Source organism: Myxocyprinus asiaticus, chromosome 14 (genome assembly GCF_019703515.2).
Source record: "Myxocyprinus asiaticus isolate MX2 ecotype Aquarium Trade chromosome 14, UBuf_Myxa_2, whole genome shotgun sequence".
NCBI lineage: Eukaryota > Metazoa > Chordata > Actinopteri > Cypriniformes > Catostomidae > Myxocyprinus > Myxocyprinus asiaticus.
In genome coordinates this window covers 15,744,857-15,764,787 of record NC_059357.1, presented here as the reverse complement: position 1 = coordinate 15,764,787, position 19,931 = coordinate 15,744,857, and the positions used below count along the sequence as shown (strand labels likewise).

At 38.5% G+C, this 19,931-nt stretch overlaps 2 protein-coding genes across 3 annotated transcripts; both read left to right on the top strand.

Annotated features, from left to right (window-relative positions):
- Positions 1-100: 100 nt before the first annotated feature.
- LOC127451470 (sarcalumenin-like) lies at positions 101-7,144 on the top strand. Of its 2 annotated transcripts, XM_051716202.1 has the most exons (13): positions 101-302; positions 396-532; positions 1,637-1,748; positions 1,981-2,074; positions 2,187-2,241; positions 2,339-2,479; positions 2,609-2,769; positions 2,900-2,998; positions 3,100-3,245; positions 4,592-4,763; positions 4,871-4,983; positions 5,125-5,209; positions 6,629-7,144. In XM_051716202.1, the coding sequence occupies exons 2-13, from the start codon at positions 415-417 to the stop codon at positions 6,683-6,685; spliced, it is 1,353 nt and encodes a 450-aa protein (XP_051572162.1). In that variant the 5' UTR covers positions 101-302; positions 396-414; the 3' UTR covers positions 6,686-7,144. The 2 variants fall into 2 exon arrangements, with proteins under 2 accessions (XP_051572162.1, XP_051572163.1); XM_051716203.1 differs by lacking the exons at positions 101-302; positions 396-532 and adding an exon at positions 556-701.
- A 2,467-nt stretch (positions 7,145-9,611) lies between these two features.
- On the top strand, positions 9,612-19,927 carry rabep2 (rabaptin, RAB GTPase binding effector protein 2). Its single transcript, XM_051716188.1, has 13 exons — positions 9,612-9,905; positions 10,561-10,716; positions 10,879-10,967; positions 13,037-13,405; positions 13,564-13,659; positions 14,854-14,952; positions 15,101-15,220; positions 15,333-15,411; positions 15,608-15,619; positions 17,292-17,347; positions 17,715-17,813; positions 17,918-18,034; positions 19,149-19,927. Exons 1-13 carry the CDS (start codon positions 9,860-9,862, stop codon positions 19,251-19,253), a joined length of 1,443 nt encoding a protein of 480 aa, XP_051572148.1. The 5' UTR covers positions 9,612-9,859; the 3' UTR covers positions 19,254-19,927.
- Positions 19,928-19,931: the final 4 nt, after the last annotated feature.

Genomic DNA, 19,931 nt, shown 5'->3' with positions numbered 1-19,931 from the left:
TTAAAAGTTATTGCCACCATTCAACATGAACCTACAGAACTGAGATATTCTTCTAAAAATCTTTGTGTTCTACAGAAGAAAGAAAGTCATACACATCTGGGATGGCATGAGGGTGAGAACATTCTGAGAGAATTTTCATTTTTGAAACTAACACTTTAAAGATCAACAAGGCAGAAACAAGTTACTGCCGTGTAGGATTGCAACGTATTTATAAAGACTACAACTCCCACAGAGCTTTGCAAATACCGGTGACGTGGCCAGCGTTACCCAGCAGACCGGGGTGATTTGAACTTCATTTTGATGTGAGCGGTATTCCTTTTCAATTCACGTCTTCTGTTTCATTCTGCTTGTTGGTTGCTACTTTGTACACGATAAGACACGCTACTTTATTACAGCCCGTAACTTTACATCACGATGTCCGGGAAAATCAAGAGCAGGAGTGCTGCAAATGCCGAATCAATAGCGGGTAGTGTGTCCTGCGATGAGCGTATCTTACGGGAATGCCATCAGATGTACACCGAACCGGATAGCGGTGAGTGACCGGCTACTGTCCTCTTAATAAGTTACTAAAATGTTATTCATTTACTGGATCAAAAAGGATATTAGATCTGGCTCTGGGCGTGGGTGAGAGACGCTAATGGTAGCCCGAGAGCTAAATGCCGGTTGGTATTTCAACTATGCGCTTCACTTCAAGGCCAGAGGTAGTTCACCTGTTTTCACTCCCAATACTTTACAGTCATCTTTACATCCCAGTTACATTCATTACTGTGTACTAAAGCTTTTTTTAAAGCATGCATTGAGTTTCAGTGCATAGTTAAAAATAAGTAACTTACCCTCACGTCGTTCCAAACCCATATGACTTACTTCCTAATCCTATGAACACCAAAGGAGATGTAAGGCAGAATGTCAGTCTCAGTCCCCATTCACTTTCATTTCATCTTTTTTTCGCTCCAAGTAATAAGTGAATGGGGACTGAGACTGACATTCTGCTTATGATTTGCTTTGTGTTCCAGGGTTTGTAATGACATGAGGGTTGACAATGTGTGAATGACTTTAAATGTTAGTCTATGAGTAAAGATTAAATAATTGTTCTGGGTTCAATTCAAGTTAAGCTCAATCGACAGAATTTGTAGCATAATTTTGATTACCACAAAAAAGTATTTAGACTCGTCCATCCTTTAAAAAAAAAATAAAAATCAAAGTAACATTGAGACACTTATGATGGAAGTGAATGGAGCCAATTTTTGTAGGGTTTAAAAATTTGTAGCGGCAGTGAAGTTGTAAAATTGACTATAACTTTACACAGAAAAGGTCAGTAAGTGATTTTATCACACTAAAATCATGCTAACATGTATATTGTTTATGTCTTGTGGCTATACTTTGAAATAATATTTTAACATTTACAGATTGGCCCCATTCACTTCCATTGTAAGTGCCTCACTGAAACACAGATTTTTGCTTATTTTATTTTTATTAATTTTTTTAATAATTTTTTGTGGTTATCAGTATTATGCCACAAATGCTGTGGATTGAGCTTAACTTGTATTGAATACTGAATATTCCTTTAAAGGCAGCTAAAATATGATGCCTCACATGCAGTCCAGATTCTATAACTACTTATCACATTCTCCTATAGGACTGATGGCAATAGCCCAGTCTGTTGGGGTAACCCTGCTGCCTCCACGTAAAAAGATAACTGTGATGTTGATGGGGAATCACTCGGCTGGAAAAAGCACCTTTATCAACTGGTAATATGAAAACATTACAACTGCTTATGTTTATACTCCGTTTTGCATGAGTGAGTGAGAGTGAAACTCAAACCCTAACCTTATGTCATTTGTATATCTGTTTGTGTGTATACTATGCAGTCACTGTGGTTTAATTCTGTGGTCAGACAAATTAAGCATGTTCAAATAGTTATAGTCAGGTGTCCTAAGTTGACTGAATGCAAATTATTCTCATGCAATTATTGCTTTGTAGGTATGTGGAGGAGCATATCCAAAGGACAGGGGTTGCTATAGAGACACAGGGTTTCAGCTTTGTTACAAGCGGGCGAAAAAGAGAATCGCTCACGGTAAATATGAGCTCATACGTGACATTGTTTGGGCATGAAATTTGGAGCATTGATATAAAGATGTAGTATTGTGTTTTTTTTTTGTTTTGTTTTTTTTGCTTTCTGTGTTCAGGGAAACGCAACGCTACATCTATATCCCCACTTCAAACCACTACAGGACTTTAAAGGTTTGCCATCAGATTTTGCAAAATGCATTATAAGCAAAGCTGTAGAGTTGCATGCAAATTGGAATGAATCTGTGTCTGAGATATCTTTCAATTTCAGGAGTGTCGGAATACCTTAGCACTGAAGTTTGTACTTCACGACAGAAACGTTTTAGCTTGGTGACTTTTGTTGACAGTCCTGGACTGGTGGATGGAGATATGAAGTACCCCTTTGATGTGGACCAAGCCATCCTCTGGCTTGGTGTGTATTTGTCTGTGGTTATTTGTGTTTGTTTTCTGTTTTTCTAAATCTGTGTTCTATGGCTGTGCACTTTACAGTATTATGAGTGACTAATCTAACCGTGTGTACTATTATGTCTCCCTGCTCCAGGTGAGCTGTGTGACCTGATCCTGGTCTTTTTTGACCCGATGGGACAGGCTTTATGTAAGCGCACGCTCAACATTGTGGAGAAACTGAATGACAAGCAAGGAGATCGCCTTCATTTCTATCTCAGCAAAGCTGATGAGGCTGGAGGGGAGTCTGACCGACAGGTAAATGTTTAATTTCGTAGCTGTATATTTCAATTTTGCACCTTTTTTTTTTCCTGGGTCTGCCTCAGTTAGAGATTCTACACAATGTGCTTTTTGGTCAAAATAATTTCTTTGTGATTGGGTGTTTCAGAGAGTTATGATGCAGATCGTGCAGGAGCTTTGCAAGCGTCCTGGACTTAACAAGTGTGGCTTTGACATGCCCACCATCTACGTTCCCAACCCAAATAAGGTGGGTTGCAAAGTTCTCATTTTTGTATGCAAAGAAAACAAATTATATATAGACACTAATATTATTCACTCTATCTTATTGACCCCCACTGGCTCCATCAGCCCAGCCGATGTGTCAATCAAATTGAAGAGGTGTGTCGGACCATAGAGAAGACCATTAACCAGACTGTACAGAACACGCTAAACTCACTGGAGAAGGATTGTAACCTCATCACTGAGGCCATCACTGATGCACTTGATAATGACAGGTAACACACTAGCTATTTACAAACCATTTTCACATCTCTTGTTAGGTTTTTATTCAGACAAGCTGTATAAAGTTATTTGATGTGTAACCATAGACTGTTTATCAGCATCAATATTTTAGGGTAAAATTTGTATGTGTTTGTGTGTGTATATGCATATATATTTATGTGTGTACACCGATCAGCCACAACATTAAAACCACCTGCCTAATATTGTGTAGGTCCCCCTCGTGTTGCCAAAACAGTGCCAACCCGCATCTCAGAATAGCATTCTGAGACGCTATACTTCTCACCACAATTGTGCAGAGTGGTTATCTGAGTTACCATTGACTTTGTCAGTTCGAACCAGTCTGTCATTCTCTGTTGACCTCTCTCATCAACAAGGCATTTCCGTCCACAGAACTGCCGCTCACTGGATGTTTTTTTGTTTTTGGCACCATTCTGAGTAAATTCTAGAGACTGTTGTGTGTGAAAATCCCAGGAGATCAGCAGTTACAGAAATACTCAAACCAGCCCATCTGTCATCAACAATCTTGCCCCGGTCCAAATCACTGAGATCACATTTTATCCCCATTCCGATAGTTGATGTGAACATTAACTGAAGCTCCTGACCCATATATGCTTGATTATATGCACTGCTGCCACATGATTGGCTGATCAGATAATTGCATGGATGATTGTTTGTGCCAGATGGGCTGGTTTGAGTATTTCTGTAACTGCTGATGTCCTGGGATTTTCACACACAAGTCTCAAGAATTTACTCAGAATGGTGCGAAAAACAAACAAAAAACATCCAGTGAGCGGCAGTTCTGTGGACGGAAATGCCTTGTTGATGAGAGAGGTCAAAAGAGAATGGCCAGACTGTTTCAAACTGACGACATCTATGGTAACTCAGATAACCACTCTGTACAATTGTGGTGAGAAGAATAGTATCTCAGAATGCTATTCTGAGATGTGAGTTGGTGCTGTTATGAGCGGTATGAGGGGGACCTACACATTATTAGGCCAATGGTTTTAATGTTGTGGTTGATCGGTGTGTGTGTGTATGTGTGTGTGATTTTACATATTATTATTATTATTATTATTATTATTATTATTAGGGGAAAATATGGATAAATTAGTAAAAAACAAATCCTTTTTAATCACCTGTTAAACTTCTAGTTAATTTCAAATGGTCCTATGCTGTGACAGCATTTTTGGAAGTGCAAAAAATATGAGGTTATAAAAACTTCCCATAGACAATCACTGTTTAGATGCCAGTATTTGTGTGTGTGTGTGTGTGTGTGTTATTATTATTATTCATATTATTCTATTCATTGCTGTTGCTATTGTGCTTTTTAACTTAATAGGCAGTGCAGCATTGAGAACTGTCGTGCACGTTTTAAAGGATGTTTGTTAGGGATGCTGGGTTTTACTGTGCCCCTGCTGCTTCTTGCTGTCCTGGTGCTTGGCAGCCTCTCCAGAGAAGTACTGGAGCTCATGCTGGGTCATAACGGCACTGAAGCACTCTCCCTATATGTGGTTAGTAATTATCTGAAGGAATGCATGTGTAAATGTATGTATATACATGTTGTATGCAGCGTTCTCTGTAGATACTGATGTAAGTGTGGGTGTATATGTGTGTTCAGTCTCCTGCAGTGAAGGTGTTTGATTCTCTGACCGTGGAAGTGCAGCTGTACAGTTGTGCAGGACTGGTGCTGTTGTCCTTCATCTTCCTCGTCCTTGCTCGCTTCTCTTTCAGGTGCTGAGCAGATTATTATACATGCACGTACACATTCAACTGCATAGCCATGTATGTTTCGACAATATTTTTTTGTTTTTCGCTGTACCAGCTTTTTGTAACTTTATTTTCATTTTATTTATTTTTTTTTACACTTTTTAGGACTAAGCCCTCACTGTCTGGAAAGCAAAAGAGACAACTTCAAGAAAAACTGGAGTATGTCCAGGAGGTGGTCAAGACCAGAAAGGTACAGTATGTGTACTGCCTTATTGACCCTGTTTCCACCTGGTATTAAGATGTGTTTCGGGTGAGCTGATCACAAGTGGTCAGGGTTAAATCCAGGTGAAAACCACATACAGAAGTAGTCAAAAATGCATGTGACCCTACCACCCCTGGAGTTCGCTAGCTCGCTAGTTCAAATCCCAGGGCGTGCTGAGTGACTCCAGCCAGATCTCCCAAGCAACCAAATTGGCCCGGTTGCTAGGGAGGGTAGAGTCACATGTGGTAACCTCCTCATGGTTGCTATAATGTGGTTCGTTCTCGGTGGGGCGCGTGGTGAGTTGAGCGTGGTTGCCGCGGTGGATGGCGTGAAGCCTCCACAAGCTCTATGTCTCCGTGGCAACGCGCTCAACAAGCCGCGTGATAAGATGCGGAGGCAACTGGGATTCGTCCTCCGCCACCCGGACTGAGGTGAATCACTATGCGACCATGAGGACTTAAAAGCACATTGGGAATTGGGCATTCCAAATTGGGAGAAAAAATAAAAAAAATAATATGCATGTGACCACATCACATTTGAGGTGTAGATGCTAATCCAACCTGAAAGCGTCCCAGACAGCAGTAAAGGCCACCACTCGCCTGTCAATCAACCGCTTCTCTAAAGCAAGAGTTTAAACTTTGCCGGTTATGGCTTTAAAAGCAAATAACTGTGCGATTGTAAATTTTGATGAAGCGAATACATACACAATCAAGAGAAGATCTTCTTTAGTGTGTCTGATATCAAAAACAGTTGTGCTGTTTATCCCAGATGTGGTTGAAATTTTATCTAAACACAAATGCAATATGTCAAGCAGAATTATCAGTTATTTTAGTGAATTACCTGTATGAAAGGAGCTTCAGGTGTTCGTGCTTCTCATCTGTTTTGATATCAGACACACTGCAGAAGATCTGTGAAGCTCTCGTGATTGTATGTATCCGCTTTTTTTAATTTTCCATTCAGGCTGTTATTTCTTTTTAAAGCCGCTCGCAACGGGCAGTTTAAACACTTGTTTTAGCGCAGCGGTTGATTGACAGGTGAGGGGTGGCGCTTCACTGCTGCTGGGACACATACAGGGCGTATTAGCGTTTACACCCCAAATGTGATGTGGTCACATACGTTTTTAACCACATTTGTGTGTGGTTTTTGTGATCCAATCACAAAACGTTTTAGACCCCGTTTAGATGTGAATTTAGGGCTGACCACATGTGATCGGATCACCCGAAACGCATCTTAATACCAGGTGGAAATGGGGTCTAGGAGATAGTCAGAAACGCATACCACGTGGCATTTGTTGTGTAAATGCTTGATTAAAATAACAGTGGGCATTCCGTTCGAATGTTACTTTGAGTATATTGGTCGACGCTTAAGTGATGGCTCATCTAGTGGTTCTTTTGTGTGTTTTTGCAGAAAAATCTCTATGAAGAGTACCTGCGTCAGAGTGTGGGTGACCAGGACATGAACTGAGAGAAAACCAAACATTTTAAAGATGTGGATCGAACAATAAAGAACTCAACTAAACCACTAAACTGCCACTAGACTGTTGAGGGCACTATTTCATGGGCACTTTAGTTACACGCTCCGGCAAGTTCTTAGATGTCTTCCCACGTTTAGCACTAATTAATGATGGAACTGTGGACCAATACTGTGTTTTGAATGTGTAGTCTCATTACAGTATAACAAATGTACTGTACAGATAAATTAAAGGACCACATTAAGTGACTTGGACCTAATACGATTATTCACAACTGAGGAATGAGGAGCCTTTCATATGTGGCATGAGATATTCTAATAAATCCTAGAGCTCAGTTTAATTGCATCATGGTCAATTTAATAGGAATATCATAGCTGTCTTTTGTATACAACGGTTTCCTACATTTTTACATCAATTGTTACTGCTGTTATGATAATAAAATATAATAAATATACATGTGTCTGTTGGTGACTGTCATGGGATCTGACTTGTATCAAATCAAGGTCTTCAGACATTCATAACTAGGTCATAGTTAACATCCAAATTCTCTTTGGAATTTCAGCTGACAGCAACGAATTGCACTAGAGCAGTCATTCCCAACCCTGTTCCTGGAGGCCCCCCAGCACTGCACATTTTGTATATCTCCCTTTTCTGACACACCCAATTCAGGTCTTTGAGTCTCCACTCACGAACTGATGAGTTGAATCAGGTGTGTTTGATTAGGAAGATATCCAAAATGTGTAGCGTTGGGGGGCCTCCAGGAACAGTGTTGGGAACCACTGAACTAGAGAATATGCCTCTTGCTATAACACTGTGACTGTTCTAGATTTTAAGTATTTAAGATTACTTATTTTGCTTTAATTTATTTACACTGTATACAACCAATTTATTAGGTACACCTGTACACTTATTTGTGCGATTATCTTATCAGCCAGTCATGTGGCATCAGTGCAGTGTATTAAATCATTTTGATACAGGTCAGAAGCTTCAGATAATTTTCACATCAACCATCAGAATGGGGAAAAAATGTGTTTCAGTGATTTCGACTGTGATTGTTGGTGCCAGACGGGCTGGTTTGAGTATTTCTGTAACTGCTGATCTTCACGCACAACAGTCTCTAGAATTTACTCAGAATGGTGCTAAAAACAAAAAACATCCAGTGAGCGGCAGTTCTGTGGACGAAAACGGCTTGTTGATGAGAGAGGTCAACAGTGGCCAGACTGGTTGGAGCTGACAGAAAGGTTACAGTAACTCAGATAATCACTCTGTACAATTGTAGTGAGCAGAATAGCACCTCAGAATGCACAACACGTCAAACCTTGAGGTAAATGGGCTGCAACAGCAGAAGACCACGTCGGGTTCCACTTCTGTCAGCCAAGAACAGAAAGCTGAGACTGCAGTAATATTTTAGTGAACCGGTTTGTTCGGATGATTGGGATTTTTCACTTTTGTGAACACAATTTAAAATTCATAACAAAATTTGTTTCAAATTGAATTGTAGAATAGTTTTTATTTATTTATTTATTTTTACTTAGTTTTTGTTAACGATTACTCAGTTACATTTGATGGAAATTTATTAAATTCAAACGAGTAAATCTTGAAATGCATACTGTTAATCTTGTTAACATTTTTGAGTGAATGTTTATGTACATTTATTTGATTTCCTTTGGTTTAAATGTATGAATGGTTGTTAAAATGTATACATAACATTCTTTATACATATATATTTATACATTTTAAATAATTTAAATGTTCAGTGTGAACAATAAACTCAATAAACTACTTAGGGCCAGATTAAGTAAATAATATGTTAAACCTGTACATACAGACACACACACACACACACAAAATTACACCTATTTTTATTTTTTACAAATTTCAATTTCACAACAAAATTCTATCAAATTAAATTGAGTAGTTTAATTTTGTTCAAAATTACACAATTTGTTTTGATGGAATTTTATGAAATGTGAATCTTAAAAATAGGCTGAATTTTTTTTTTTTTTGAGTGTATTGATCTTATTATTTGATATATATATGCTATAATTTCTGTATCATACCAGGACTAAACAATCATAAATAATATGTTTATTTCTAGTACGATGGCCAGCAATGTTTTTTGATCACTGATCAGGTGTCCAGGAATTTTCCAGGGCCAAGGTGGCAACTCTAGTCATGACCCCTTTACATTACACATTACATTTTAAATTCTTGTAATCAGATTAGTTACTGACTTTCAATTAAAGTAATTACTTTTAAGTACATAACTTGGGTTACGAACATTTATAAAAAAATATTTAGGTGTAATACAATTAAAATCTGAATTCATATGTTCATATGTACATCTGTGACAGCTGAAGGGTGTGACAGTGAACAAGGAGTTAACAGACATTATTTAGTGTTTTAGAAAGTAACGTAAAAGTAAAGTAATTAGTAATGTGATTACTTTTCAATGAAATAATAAGTAATCTGATTATAATTTTAGGGAAGTAGTTAGTAATTTGTAGTGGATACAATTTTTTTTTTTTTTTGTAATTTACCCAACACTGCCTCTTTAAACCGTTTGGAGATCATATTTAATTTATTAAGCTTTTATAGTAGTAACAATACCTGTGGTAACTGCTACCATGGTAATTATATTGTAAGGGAATCCTATATATGAAAGATTCTATAATCATTTGTTGATAATCTGCTATGTACTTTACATTCGATTCTTTGTTATTGAATTCCATGATCATCACTGAGCTGGAAAATATTCAAAACAATCTCTTTGCATTTATTCTGCAACGACGGTTGCATGAGATCGAATGGATGTCCACGTCCCCCCTCTAGCTGTGTCTCAAACCCTAGTGAGCTGCCTATCTAGGCGGCATATTTGTGCCTCGTTTGCGCGTTCCGAGTCAGTTTATGCCCAGGCCCAAGAATGCTGTCTATGTAGGTAGCTCGCTGGGCTTTGAGTCAGCCTGTGTGTGAGAGAGACTCTTGGGAGGATGGTTAGGTAATATCCGCAGGATTAAACAGGGGTAAAGTTGTTTCCTGAACTCTTGGTGAGGTTTTAAGGATTGTTGAAGCCCGGCCCTGCTGCAGATTAGACAGGAAAAGGAAGACGGATGCGGGCGAAGGGAGAAACACCGAAAGGAAAATATCAAGACAAATGACATTCAACCATGGAAGTGTTGGACACGCCAGCATCGCGAAACGAGAATAACGATGGTATGAACAACCAACAGATATTAAATTGAAGCCTACCGAATATAAAAAATATGTTTGTGTCAGCAAATAAACAACACATTTTGACCAGTTATTCCGGCATTGTTTTGATTAAGTTCGTAGCAATGACCAGTTGAGCTCCACTTGCAAACATATGCGATTATTTAGCTGTCGAAGCTAGTAAATAAATCTAACAGACTGCATTGAATCTGGCTGACCAGGATTGAACAAGTCTAGTGAACATACTTGATTCTGACTAGCTTGTTTTCTGTTGGTATGAGGCACAACAGGAAATCAGCGTAGCAGCAGATATCAACAGGTGTTTTTTTTCTACTTGTAGAATTATATTTATATTATATATATATCATGTTATTATTAGGTTTAAACTCTGACTGTTTTGCAGTCGGATTGGACATTGGATAAATAATATAATCTACATTTGGCAAGTTCTAAATCCTTTGTCCTGGTTCCTTAGCTTTCATTTAATACAGATTTAACTGAAGTAGAGCCTTGTCTTGTTCAAATGTGTGTCACTGTTCTGTCATGCACCTGTTTTCATATTGTGCACCTGTTCACTTGAAATCTTGTATAATTTTTTAAAGACAGGAAGGGAAAGGTTATTTAAGAGTTTCAAAAGTCCTTTTGTGTTTCCCTTCAGACGGAGATCTGCAGACCCAGCTAATCGAGTGCAGAGCCCAGCTAGAACACTGGCAGGGTGTGGCAAGGATCTGTGAAGTTGGCAAACAGGAGGAGCTGCAGGCTCTGCAAAAACAATGTGACCAGGAGATTCTGTCACTACAGGAGGCTCTGAGAGGTATTAGGAATATTGATCTGTATTTCTCTCATCAGAAGGGCCCACATTTGCATTACTGTTGACTTTGCTTGAAGTTTGAGTGGTAGAGAACGAGTTCCGTTATCAGTCTTTGGCGGATCTAAATTCTCTCACATCCTGTTCTTCTGTGTTATGCTGTTATAGAAACTGCTGCTCAGTATGAGGCCAGAATATCAGCCCTTCAGTCAGAGCAAGCGCAGTGGAGGAGAGCCGCTCTGCACCATGACGGCAAGGTTTGTGTGCTGTGTCTTGGTCTCTCTTTCGTTCTCTCTTTTTTCTTTCTTTTTTTTTCACCAGTCCCACATGGAATTTGTGCCCACAGAACTCCAGAATTCAAACATCTGCCATTAGTTGGGTTTCCATTCCCATATCCCATTTTGGGATATCACATTAAAAACTGCTGGATGGAAACACCAAGATGCGAATAAAATGCACATAAACTTATATGCACACTTAAGGTGGATACATTTTTTATTTAATATGAAGAAATGTACATAAACTACAGGGTGAGAAATTAACTTTTCCATTAAGGGGCAATATTTGCCCCCTGTGATTGATTTCCCGGGGCATTTTTCAAAAAACATCCAGTGAGCGGCAGTTCTGTGGATGAAAATGCCTTGTTGATGAGAGAGGTCAACTGAGAATGGCCAGTCTGGTTGGAGCTGACAGAAAGGCTACAGTAACTCAGATAACCTCTCTGTACAATTGTAGTGAGCAGAATAGCATCTCAGAATGCACAACATGTCGAACGTTGAGGCGGATGGGCTACAACAGCAGAAGACAACGTTGGGTTCCATTTCTGTCAGCCAGGAACTGAAAGCTGAGGCTGCAGTGGACCTACCATTTGTGTACCTTTAGCAGAAATCCAGATTTGTCAATTGTCTACTGTCCAGTTTTGGTGAGCCTGTGCCCACTGCAGCCTCAGTTTCCTGTTCTAAGCTGACAGTAGTGGTACCTGGAGGGGTCTTCTGCTGCTGTAGCCCATCCGCTTCAATGTTCGACGTGTTGTGTGTTCAGAAATGCTTTTCTGTAACGTGTTTTTTGGGTTACTGTCACCTTCCTGTCAGCTTGGACCAGTCTGGCCATTCTCCTCTGTCATTAACAAGCCATTTTTGCCCACAGAACTGCTGCTGGCTGGATGTTTTTTGTTTTTCGCACCCTTCTCTTTACACTAGAGACTGTTTTGCATGAAAATCCCAGGAGATTAGCAGTTACAGAAATACTCAAACCAGCCCATCTGGCACCAACAATCATGCCACAGTCTAAATCACGGAGATCACATTTTCTCTCCATTCTGATGGTTGATGTGAACATTACCTGAAGCTCCTGACCTGTATCTGCATGATTTAATCTGTTTATATATTTTACACGATTTGCTGATTAGATAATCACATGAATAAGTAGATGTACAGCTGTACCTAATAAAATGGCCGGTGAATGTAAGTGAGATGGGCCGATGAGCAGGGAAGGATAGCACAGGGAGTGATAGTGTAAGTCACTAAAACAGGTTATGTTGAATTCGAGGAGCAACTGGTCATGGAATTTAATGCAGGGACATGAAATTGAATTGATGTGGTGCAAAAGCAGCAAAGTGCACATCCATGGTGTGATGATCTGCCACTAGACTCTGCACCATCTGCACGACAGACGATGCTCTACAAATAATGTTCAGCAAAAATTCAAATGAAGATCACAATGAATGTATTTATACAGGAACTCATCGCGGGGGCATTTTTTGCCTCCTTATTTTGAATTTCGGAGGCATTTTTGTCAGTTTGGGTGGCATTTTTGCATTGCATCTGAAATGGTGCTCTGGTCATCCTAAAATAACAGTGTCTAAAAAATCCAAAGCCTGCATAGAGTTTTCAGAGCAAATAAGTCGAATACAAACTTGAACTGTGTCAAAGAGCAGGTTTATTGACACTTTTGAAAAATATATTATAGGTCCGGATGGCAGAGACATAAGGAAGGAGAAACGCACACACATAGTGTTCCCAGAACTGTGACATGCTGTCTCTCCCAGACATGAGACAATGTTCTTTACAGTGTTTTGTCTGTGTGCTTTAAACTGTATTTTAATAATTAAAGAGTCACAGTGGCTACAGTTTCTCCGATGGGAAGAAACACATGGGATGGAAACGTGTCTGTTTTCACCCATTGTTTTTGCAATATTATGGTTTTTCATATAAATTTAATTTGCAACTTGGATGGAAACATAGCTAATCACAAAGTTCTACTTCAGATATTAACATTCTCTTATCTCATTCAGTTCCTCAATTCTCACTTCTCATTGTGCATGTAGGGCATTGTTAAAAAGGGCAAGGTGGAGGGTACCTCTCCCCCTACTTATGGACCACAGGGCAACTATTCTCCCCCACGGGGGGCTGAATCTGAGGGCTCAGGGTCAGACTCTGATCAACTGGAATTGTTGGCAGAGGTGTCAGATGCAGAGACCACAGGCCTTATGATGGACTACTTCCCCCAGCACTGTGACTCTGCCTCCCTCTCATCCTTTTCTATGGACACGCCCTCTTTTTCCAGACATCCGCCCCCTCAGGATGACACCGCCTCCCTGATTTCTACAGGAACGCTGGTGCCTGAAGCAATCTACCTGCCACCACCTGGGCACAGACTTGTCACTCATTCCGACTGGGACAATCTGCAAGCACAGGTTTTTAAATTCAGCTTCAGCTGAAGTCTTCTAGCCTATATATTTTTTGTAGTCAGTGATTTCATTCCCATTATTGATGTCAATGTCATGATATCATCATCTCTTAACTAACCTGCTGCATTGTTGAATCTGTAAACGTGGTGATGTGGCATTTTCAGCTTGTAGAGCTTCAGGAGGAGGTGACAGAGCTTAGAAAGCAGAAAGCTGAGCTGGAGAAAGAATTGGATGTGCAAAGCACAGAGACCCAAAAACAGGTACAGAAACTCTCAAAGAGCACACTCGTAATCAGCTAAGGCTTTTTAGTGTTCCTGTATTTCACCCCAAAGGTCCTTGTAACAAGGCACATAAACAGCTGATTTGCCACCTTTGAATAATAGTCAACATTTTATTTTGACTGTCTTCAATACTGAAAAATGTTCCAAGTAGGACTGGGTAGCAATATAGATTTTTCGATGCATCTCGGTATATATTCTTAAATCCCAAGATCTTTTTTTTCTTCCCTAAATGCGTAACCCTCTACAATGCAAGTACATCACTCGCATTTTAAACTAAATTTTGCTCTATGGGACAAAAAATGTCCACTGGCTGGTAAATGTTCATACTTCCCTAGTAATTGAGTAATATATTGGCTAAGAAGTTCAGCATCCTTTCACTGCGTGTTGAGAGTGTTTGGTTTGACTCGTTCCGTGTAATATGTGTCCAGAGGTCTCCGCAATCCATTTGTTATTGAATAATGTGTCTTTTATTACTCTTTCTGTTCTTTACAGTCAGTTGTTGATCAAAAACAACAAAACAGAAACATTTAATTCTAATCACGAATAGCATGGATGAGGTAAAGAAGCCATTTGAGTGCTCTCTCGTTAAAATGTGCTCCTTTTCAGGTGAGTGCCGGTTTTCTTTAAGAGACGGTACCGATTTTTAGCACGTGTTCTACAAATCGATGTGAATACTTGTTAATAGTATAATTATGCATTAAACAGTAAACATGTAACAAAATAAACATGCAACAAAATATCATATTTGTTGATGGAATACATGGATTTGTAAAAAAAAGCAAAAATGTAACCAAAATGGTGAAAAACGAATCAAATATTATTTGTAAAATAATATTTTTATAATGTACCTAGTTACAAGGTCTGAACAGTAATAGCTGGGAGAGAATTTCTCTCATTTAGAAGCAAATTGGACATTATAAGTGAAATAGACACAAATGAATCAAATCGAAATCGGACTCGAATCAGGAAATCTGTATCAATACCCAGCCCTGTTTCCAAGTATGTTACACAACTACTGGCAATATGAGCTAATGAGATTTTCAGACCAATACATCAAATGTGGCTTTCTTGTTATGATCATAAACATGGACCCCAAGTGAGTACATCTTCAAATGGTTCCTTGCTAAGAACTGTTTTTTATTTTGTTGATGTGTTTGTGCATGTGTTCTGCAGTTATCAGTGCTTCAGTCTCAGGTGCAAATGTCTGAGGCCGTTCTTCAAGACCTACAGAAATCTTTTAGCCAATCTCAAAGTGCTGTTCAGTGCAGATTGGTGAGTAGCAGAGAAATGGTCTTGCCAACTAGCTGCATTAGCCTTCTAACTCTAATAGCTAATAACAAAAGGCCTGAAGTGACCACACAAAACGGTCTTATATATCTTTAAGTGTCTTTGGGTATATGTGTGTAACTTTCTTACACAGGCAGAACTGTCTTACTCTCAAAAGAGGGTTTGTAATGAACTCTCTAAGTTGAAAGGCGAAGACACTGAGGTGGATGAAGGAACAGAAGATACCCTTCCACCCCTCACTCCAACATTACAGGTACAGCCCACTCTGTGTGTATGCTTACAGGTGGATTTGACTAAATAAGGCCTGAGATGTGGAATATTTTTATATTGTGTGTGTATTATGTTAATGAGTCATTTCCATGTAGGCAGCTCACTGTGAGGAGAGACTTCGTATTGAAATAGTGAACCTACAGGAGCAGCTGGAGACACGCACAGAAGAGAGCGGTTTGAACATCTTTGCTTCATCCATCCTTTTAATTTTTACACCTCCATGTATTCCATCCTTCACTTTGTCCATGTACCTTTTTTACTATTATTTTATGTTGTCTTATAAATTCTCTGATTGTGTTTTCATTGCAATGATCATGTGTTCTCTCATCTTGCCTCTCCTTATCTTTCCACATCACACCTGATTCTCCAGAGATTTTAGAAGGTAAGTCTTAAACATATACAACACAAGTCTAAAGTATGGACACACCTTCTCATTCTTTATTATTACCATTTACTACATTTTAGAATCACAGTAAAGTCATGAAACCACACAAGGAGTTATTCAGTGACAGAAATGTTAAAATGTAAATTTTATAATCAAATTTAATAGAATTAATAGAGAAACAAATTCAGTCAAGTGTGTCCAAACTTTTGACTGGTTGTGTATACCCGTTTGTCAGTAATGTAGAACCTGGCTGTTAAAAGTTTATTTATTTTTTTTTATTATTGAGACAAGGTGCTTAGACTCTACTATATTATCATGAGAATGTATTACACACAGTCAGTGCTGGGTAGATTACTTCTGAATTGTAATCCATTGCTGATTACATATTATTTGATGTCACATGTATTTGAGTAGGATAATATATACTATTTTAACAATGTTTCCTAAATGCATTTAAAAAAAACTTAATAAATGAAAAAAATGAGAATTGATATGATTTTTATGTTGTACTCACTATTTGTCTGGTACTGAGTGAAATAACAAAAGGAAATTAAAGGGTTATGAAACACAAAAATACATTTGAACTGATATTAGGGATGTTCCAGGGTGGTCGACTAATTGACTAGTTGTCCAACAGCTGACTAGTCGACTGCTAACTTGAATATTTTTAGTGGTGGTGGTTTTAATTATAGATGCATATCTCAAATGAATTAAGAGACGTAAATTAACTTCTTAGAGAGCGTTTTTGCGTGATGATAGCTTGCAGTGCTTAAACAGTCAGCGCAGTTAAACCCTCTGGAAGAGGTTTTGTCTCTTTAGTACTTTAAGTTTAGTCTTTTTATGCGCTGTTGTTACAGCAAAGCACTTCATCAGCAATACATTTCAAGACGATCACTGTCGGATGTTAAATCCTCTGCTGTGAGTAAGTTTCCTGTATTTGTGATGTGACAGATTGAAGTCTTTTGTTGATTCTTTATGACACTGCTTAAATAAATAGTTGCAGTTAGAAAAGTTTAAACTGCTTTGATGTCGTGAACTAGACGTGTACCTGCAATATTAACTTGCAGTTCTGTGTGTGTGTGTGTGTGTGTGTGTGTGTGTGTGTGTGTGTGTGTGTGTGTGTGTGTGTATATATATATATATATATATATATATATATATATATATATATATATATATACATACACGCACACATGTACACACATACAGCTCTGGAAAAAATTAAGAGACCACTCCAAATGTTTCTTAAATAAGCATCTCTACATGTATGGCAGCCATTCCATTCCAGTGTCAGGGGTGGATATCGGCGCAGCCATTAACCAGGAAAATAAAAAAATGGTACTCTTATGTTTAAAAAGGTTATGACCCATGGTCTTACATATATCACCAGTAGGCTGATTTAGAATGAAGAATTAAAAAAAAAGAATTAGGGGGATCAATAAATTATGAACAATTTACTGCCATTGCCTGATTAATATGTAATTATGAAATTCATAAAAAAGTAACTCTAATCTGAGTATTTTGAAATGTAATCTAATTACAAGTACTTGATTTATGTAATCTGATTACATAATCTAGATTACATGTAATCTATTACTACCCAGCACTGCACATAATAAATTGGTAATTTGTTTAGAGCAGTGTGTGATTTAAAATCTCTCGCTCTTAGTCAAGCTTGCCAGCCTGAAAGTAGAGACGGACCGCATGCAGAACCAAAAAGAAAAGGTATGTGTGCCTGCCTTTTTAAATATCAGTTATAGTTCAGGTTCTACTGGATTGCCTAGAAACTTTGCTTTACAAATGTTGCTTTTCTGCCTATGAGGTCATCGTTTGTTTCCTTGAACATTTTTCTGAATGTCAAATCTCATCTGCATGTGTGTACTTTAAATGGACTTTGTAACCTGTAGGATTTCGGTGTTTAGCTTCTTTTAGTCCAATGTACAATGTACCAATAAAAAAAAAAAAAAACAGTCACAGTTCATGAAGGCCACTTGCTTTTGTGTTCAGCATTTATAAACAATTTGTGAAATTCCACTAATGGAATCAGATTTTATTGTAGCCCTAAATGAGTTGTTACTTTCTGTGTATGTAGTTGGAGGCTAGGCTGCATGAGTGTCGTACAGAGGTGCAGGGCCTTCGGGTTGCGCTCTCTCACCTTCAGAAAGAGAACAAAACACTCATCCAGGAGAAGGTACACTTTGACCAATTTATGTATGCATATTATAGGTGGATATTTTCAAAACTGATTAAGTAGTTGTTTTCATGTTGTGTCTGTTTTCTCTCTTTCTCTCCCAGACGGTGTTACAGCAGCAGTGTTTGGAGTTGCGCAGTCAGGTGATCAGTCTGCGCTCTCAACTAGACACTAGTCAGACTGTACAGAAGGATTTTGTGCAGCTCTCGCAGTCACTGCAGGTACATAGCGCACTGAGGTGAAGCATAGAAATCTTTTCTTTATGCATCCTACGTAATATAGACACTACAGTCTCTGTTCTAGGTTCACATCATCTATCAAGTATTGATGATACACATACACTTCAAGGGAAAAGTATGTGGAGACCAAACACCACACCCATGTGTGCTTTAAAACCATGGGCATTAATAGTACGCTGACCCAGCACAGAGGGCCCTGTCTTGCTGGAACAGAAAATGGTCTTCTAATAATGTTTGTCTGCGGAGATTGCATGGCTGTGTGCTTGATTTTGTGCAGTTGTTAGTCAAACTTGTTAATTAGAAGGGGGTGTTCATATACTTTTAGCCATGTAGTGTGAATGCGCAGATATACTTCATACGAAATCGAAGAACGAATGAGTTTGACGTAATTTAGAATAAAATCTGGCCAAAAAGCCATTTAGTTTGCGTTCGTTTTGGTAAATTGTAACAGCGCGCCTGGGCAAACTTTTAGGAAACATTCTAACATGGCTGCTAAACACTTTCTTACTGCTATGGTCCACGTCATCGGTAGGTGAGACCTGGAGCTCCACCTAACTTGAGGCCAACAGCTAATTTTGTTTACCTTGTTCAGTCAGTCAAAATCAGTCAACATGAACACACCTGTGTGTAGAGTTATTAGCGAGCTGGTGCAAATGTACCTACATCTGTACGATTGTTCAAGTAAAGACATTTTCCATCATGCGATTTTTATGGCGCCGTATAACGTGTTAGTGGATTAGCGTCATGAATTCACAATGTAAATATATATTACTTTAAATCATCATCGATTGGTTAAAACAACTTCTTTTACTGACCTAATGTGAATTCTATTCATAGAGTGAGGCATAAGGTCATTGATAACACATTTGAATGTCACTTTAGTTAAGGTTTTACTGAGCGTCCACATATTTAAATGTACCTCTAACAGCGGTGTGGCAGGTGTCTGAATGTTCGCAAACAGTATACCATAACTTGGCTGTTTAGAACTTCCTTTTATCCCTGAACAAAGAAGTACGTCTCCAGAAGTATTTCAGGGCCTTATGTCTTAACTAGTCTTCATGGTGGTCATAAAGTCATTTCCTCAATGTATTCCCAGGTGAAATTGGAGCAGATTCGCCAAGCAGAATCATTGAACCAAGTCAAGCAAATTCTAGGAGAGGAGATTGAAGAATACACTGATTCACCTGCAGATGCAACATGAAACAATAGAAGAACAGGTGACTTTTTGCAGACCAAAGTGAAGAGACTCTCTGGTGGGCAGAGAGGTGGTCCTCAGAAAGGACCAAGGTGGGGTGGACTGCCCACATAAAAAAAAAAAAAAAAAAACCTACAGTGAACAACACAGCCAGTCCTGCTTTTATGGGTCAAAAATGCTTCTAATGAACTCAAACCATTTAGGCTAAAGTTCATTCCTTTTGAATCTGGACCAAGCCTGCTAATACTTGAATTTTGTGAAATGCTAATACACTGACTACCGTCTATACTAGACTTAATGCTACTGCAGTGTAATTTTTTATCTCCCTGGTATACTGTTGGCCAAATCCTTGTTTCCTAATGTACATTGACATATATATTACTCATTGCAACTGTCACCAGCCAATTGGAAAGCTATACTGTAAAGCCGTTCTATAATGATTTGCGCATTGAAATAATGGGCAAAATGAAAGAGCCATGATTTTATTATGAAGTAATGGGTGCCTGAGCCAATAAGCATTGAAAGATCATTATTCTGTTAATGAGATTATAAAGCACTAAATATGTTTTAATAGGACATGTTTTAAATTCATGTAAATTTAGCATAATGATGTTAACAAATCTCAGTACATTATGTATATGTATGAAAGAGTTTGATTAAACCAAAGGAAAGTAACAGACCACA

What these genes read in the sequence shown, in the direction of transcription:
- LOC127451470 (XM_051716202.1), top strand. Translation starts at nt 415, where the DNA reads ATGTCCGGGAAAATCAAGAGCAGGAGTGCTGCAAATGCCGAATCAATA. An exon ending in AAAAGCACCTTTATCAACTG is followed by an intron (nt 1,749 to 1,980) that starts GTAATATGAAAA and finishes ATTGCTTTGTAG; the next exon opens with GTATGTGGAGGAGCATATCC. An exon ending in ACGTTCCCAACCCAAATAAG is followed by an intron (nt 2,999 to 3,099) that starts GTGGGTTGCAAA and finishes TGGCTCCATCAG; the next exon opens with CCCAGCCGATGTGTCAATCA.
- rabep2 (XM_051716188.1), top strand. Translation starts at nt 9,860, where the DNA reads ATGGAAGTGTTGGACACGCCAGCATCGCGAAACGAGAATAACGATG. An exon ending in GGGACAATCTGCAAGCACAG is followed by an intron (nt 13,406 to 13,563) that starts GTTTTTAAATTC and finishes TGGCATTTTCAG; the next exon opens with CTTGTAGAGCTTCAGGAGGA. An exon ending in TGCAGAACCAAAAAGAAAAG is followed by an intron (nt 17,348 to 17,714) that starts GTATGTGTGCCT and finishes CTGTGTATGTAG; the next exon opens with TTGGAGGCTAGGCTGCATGA.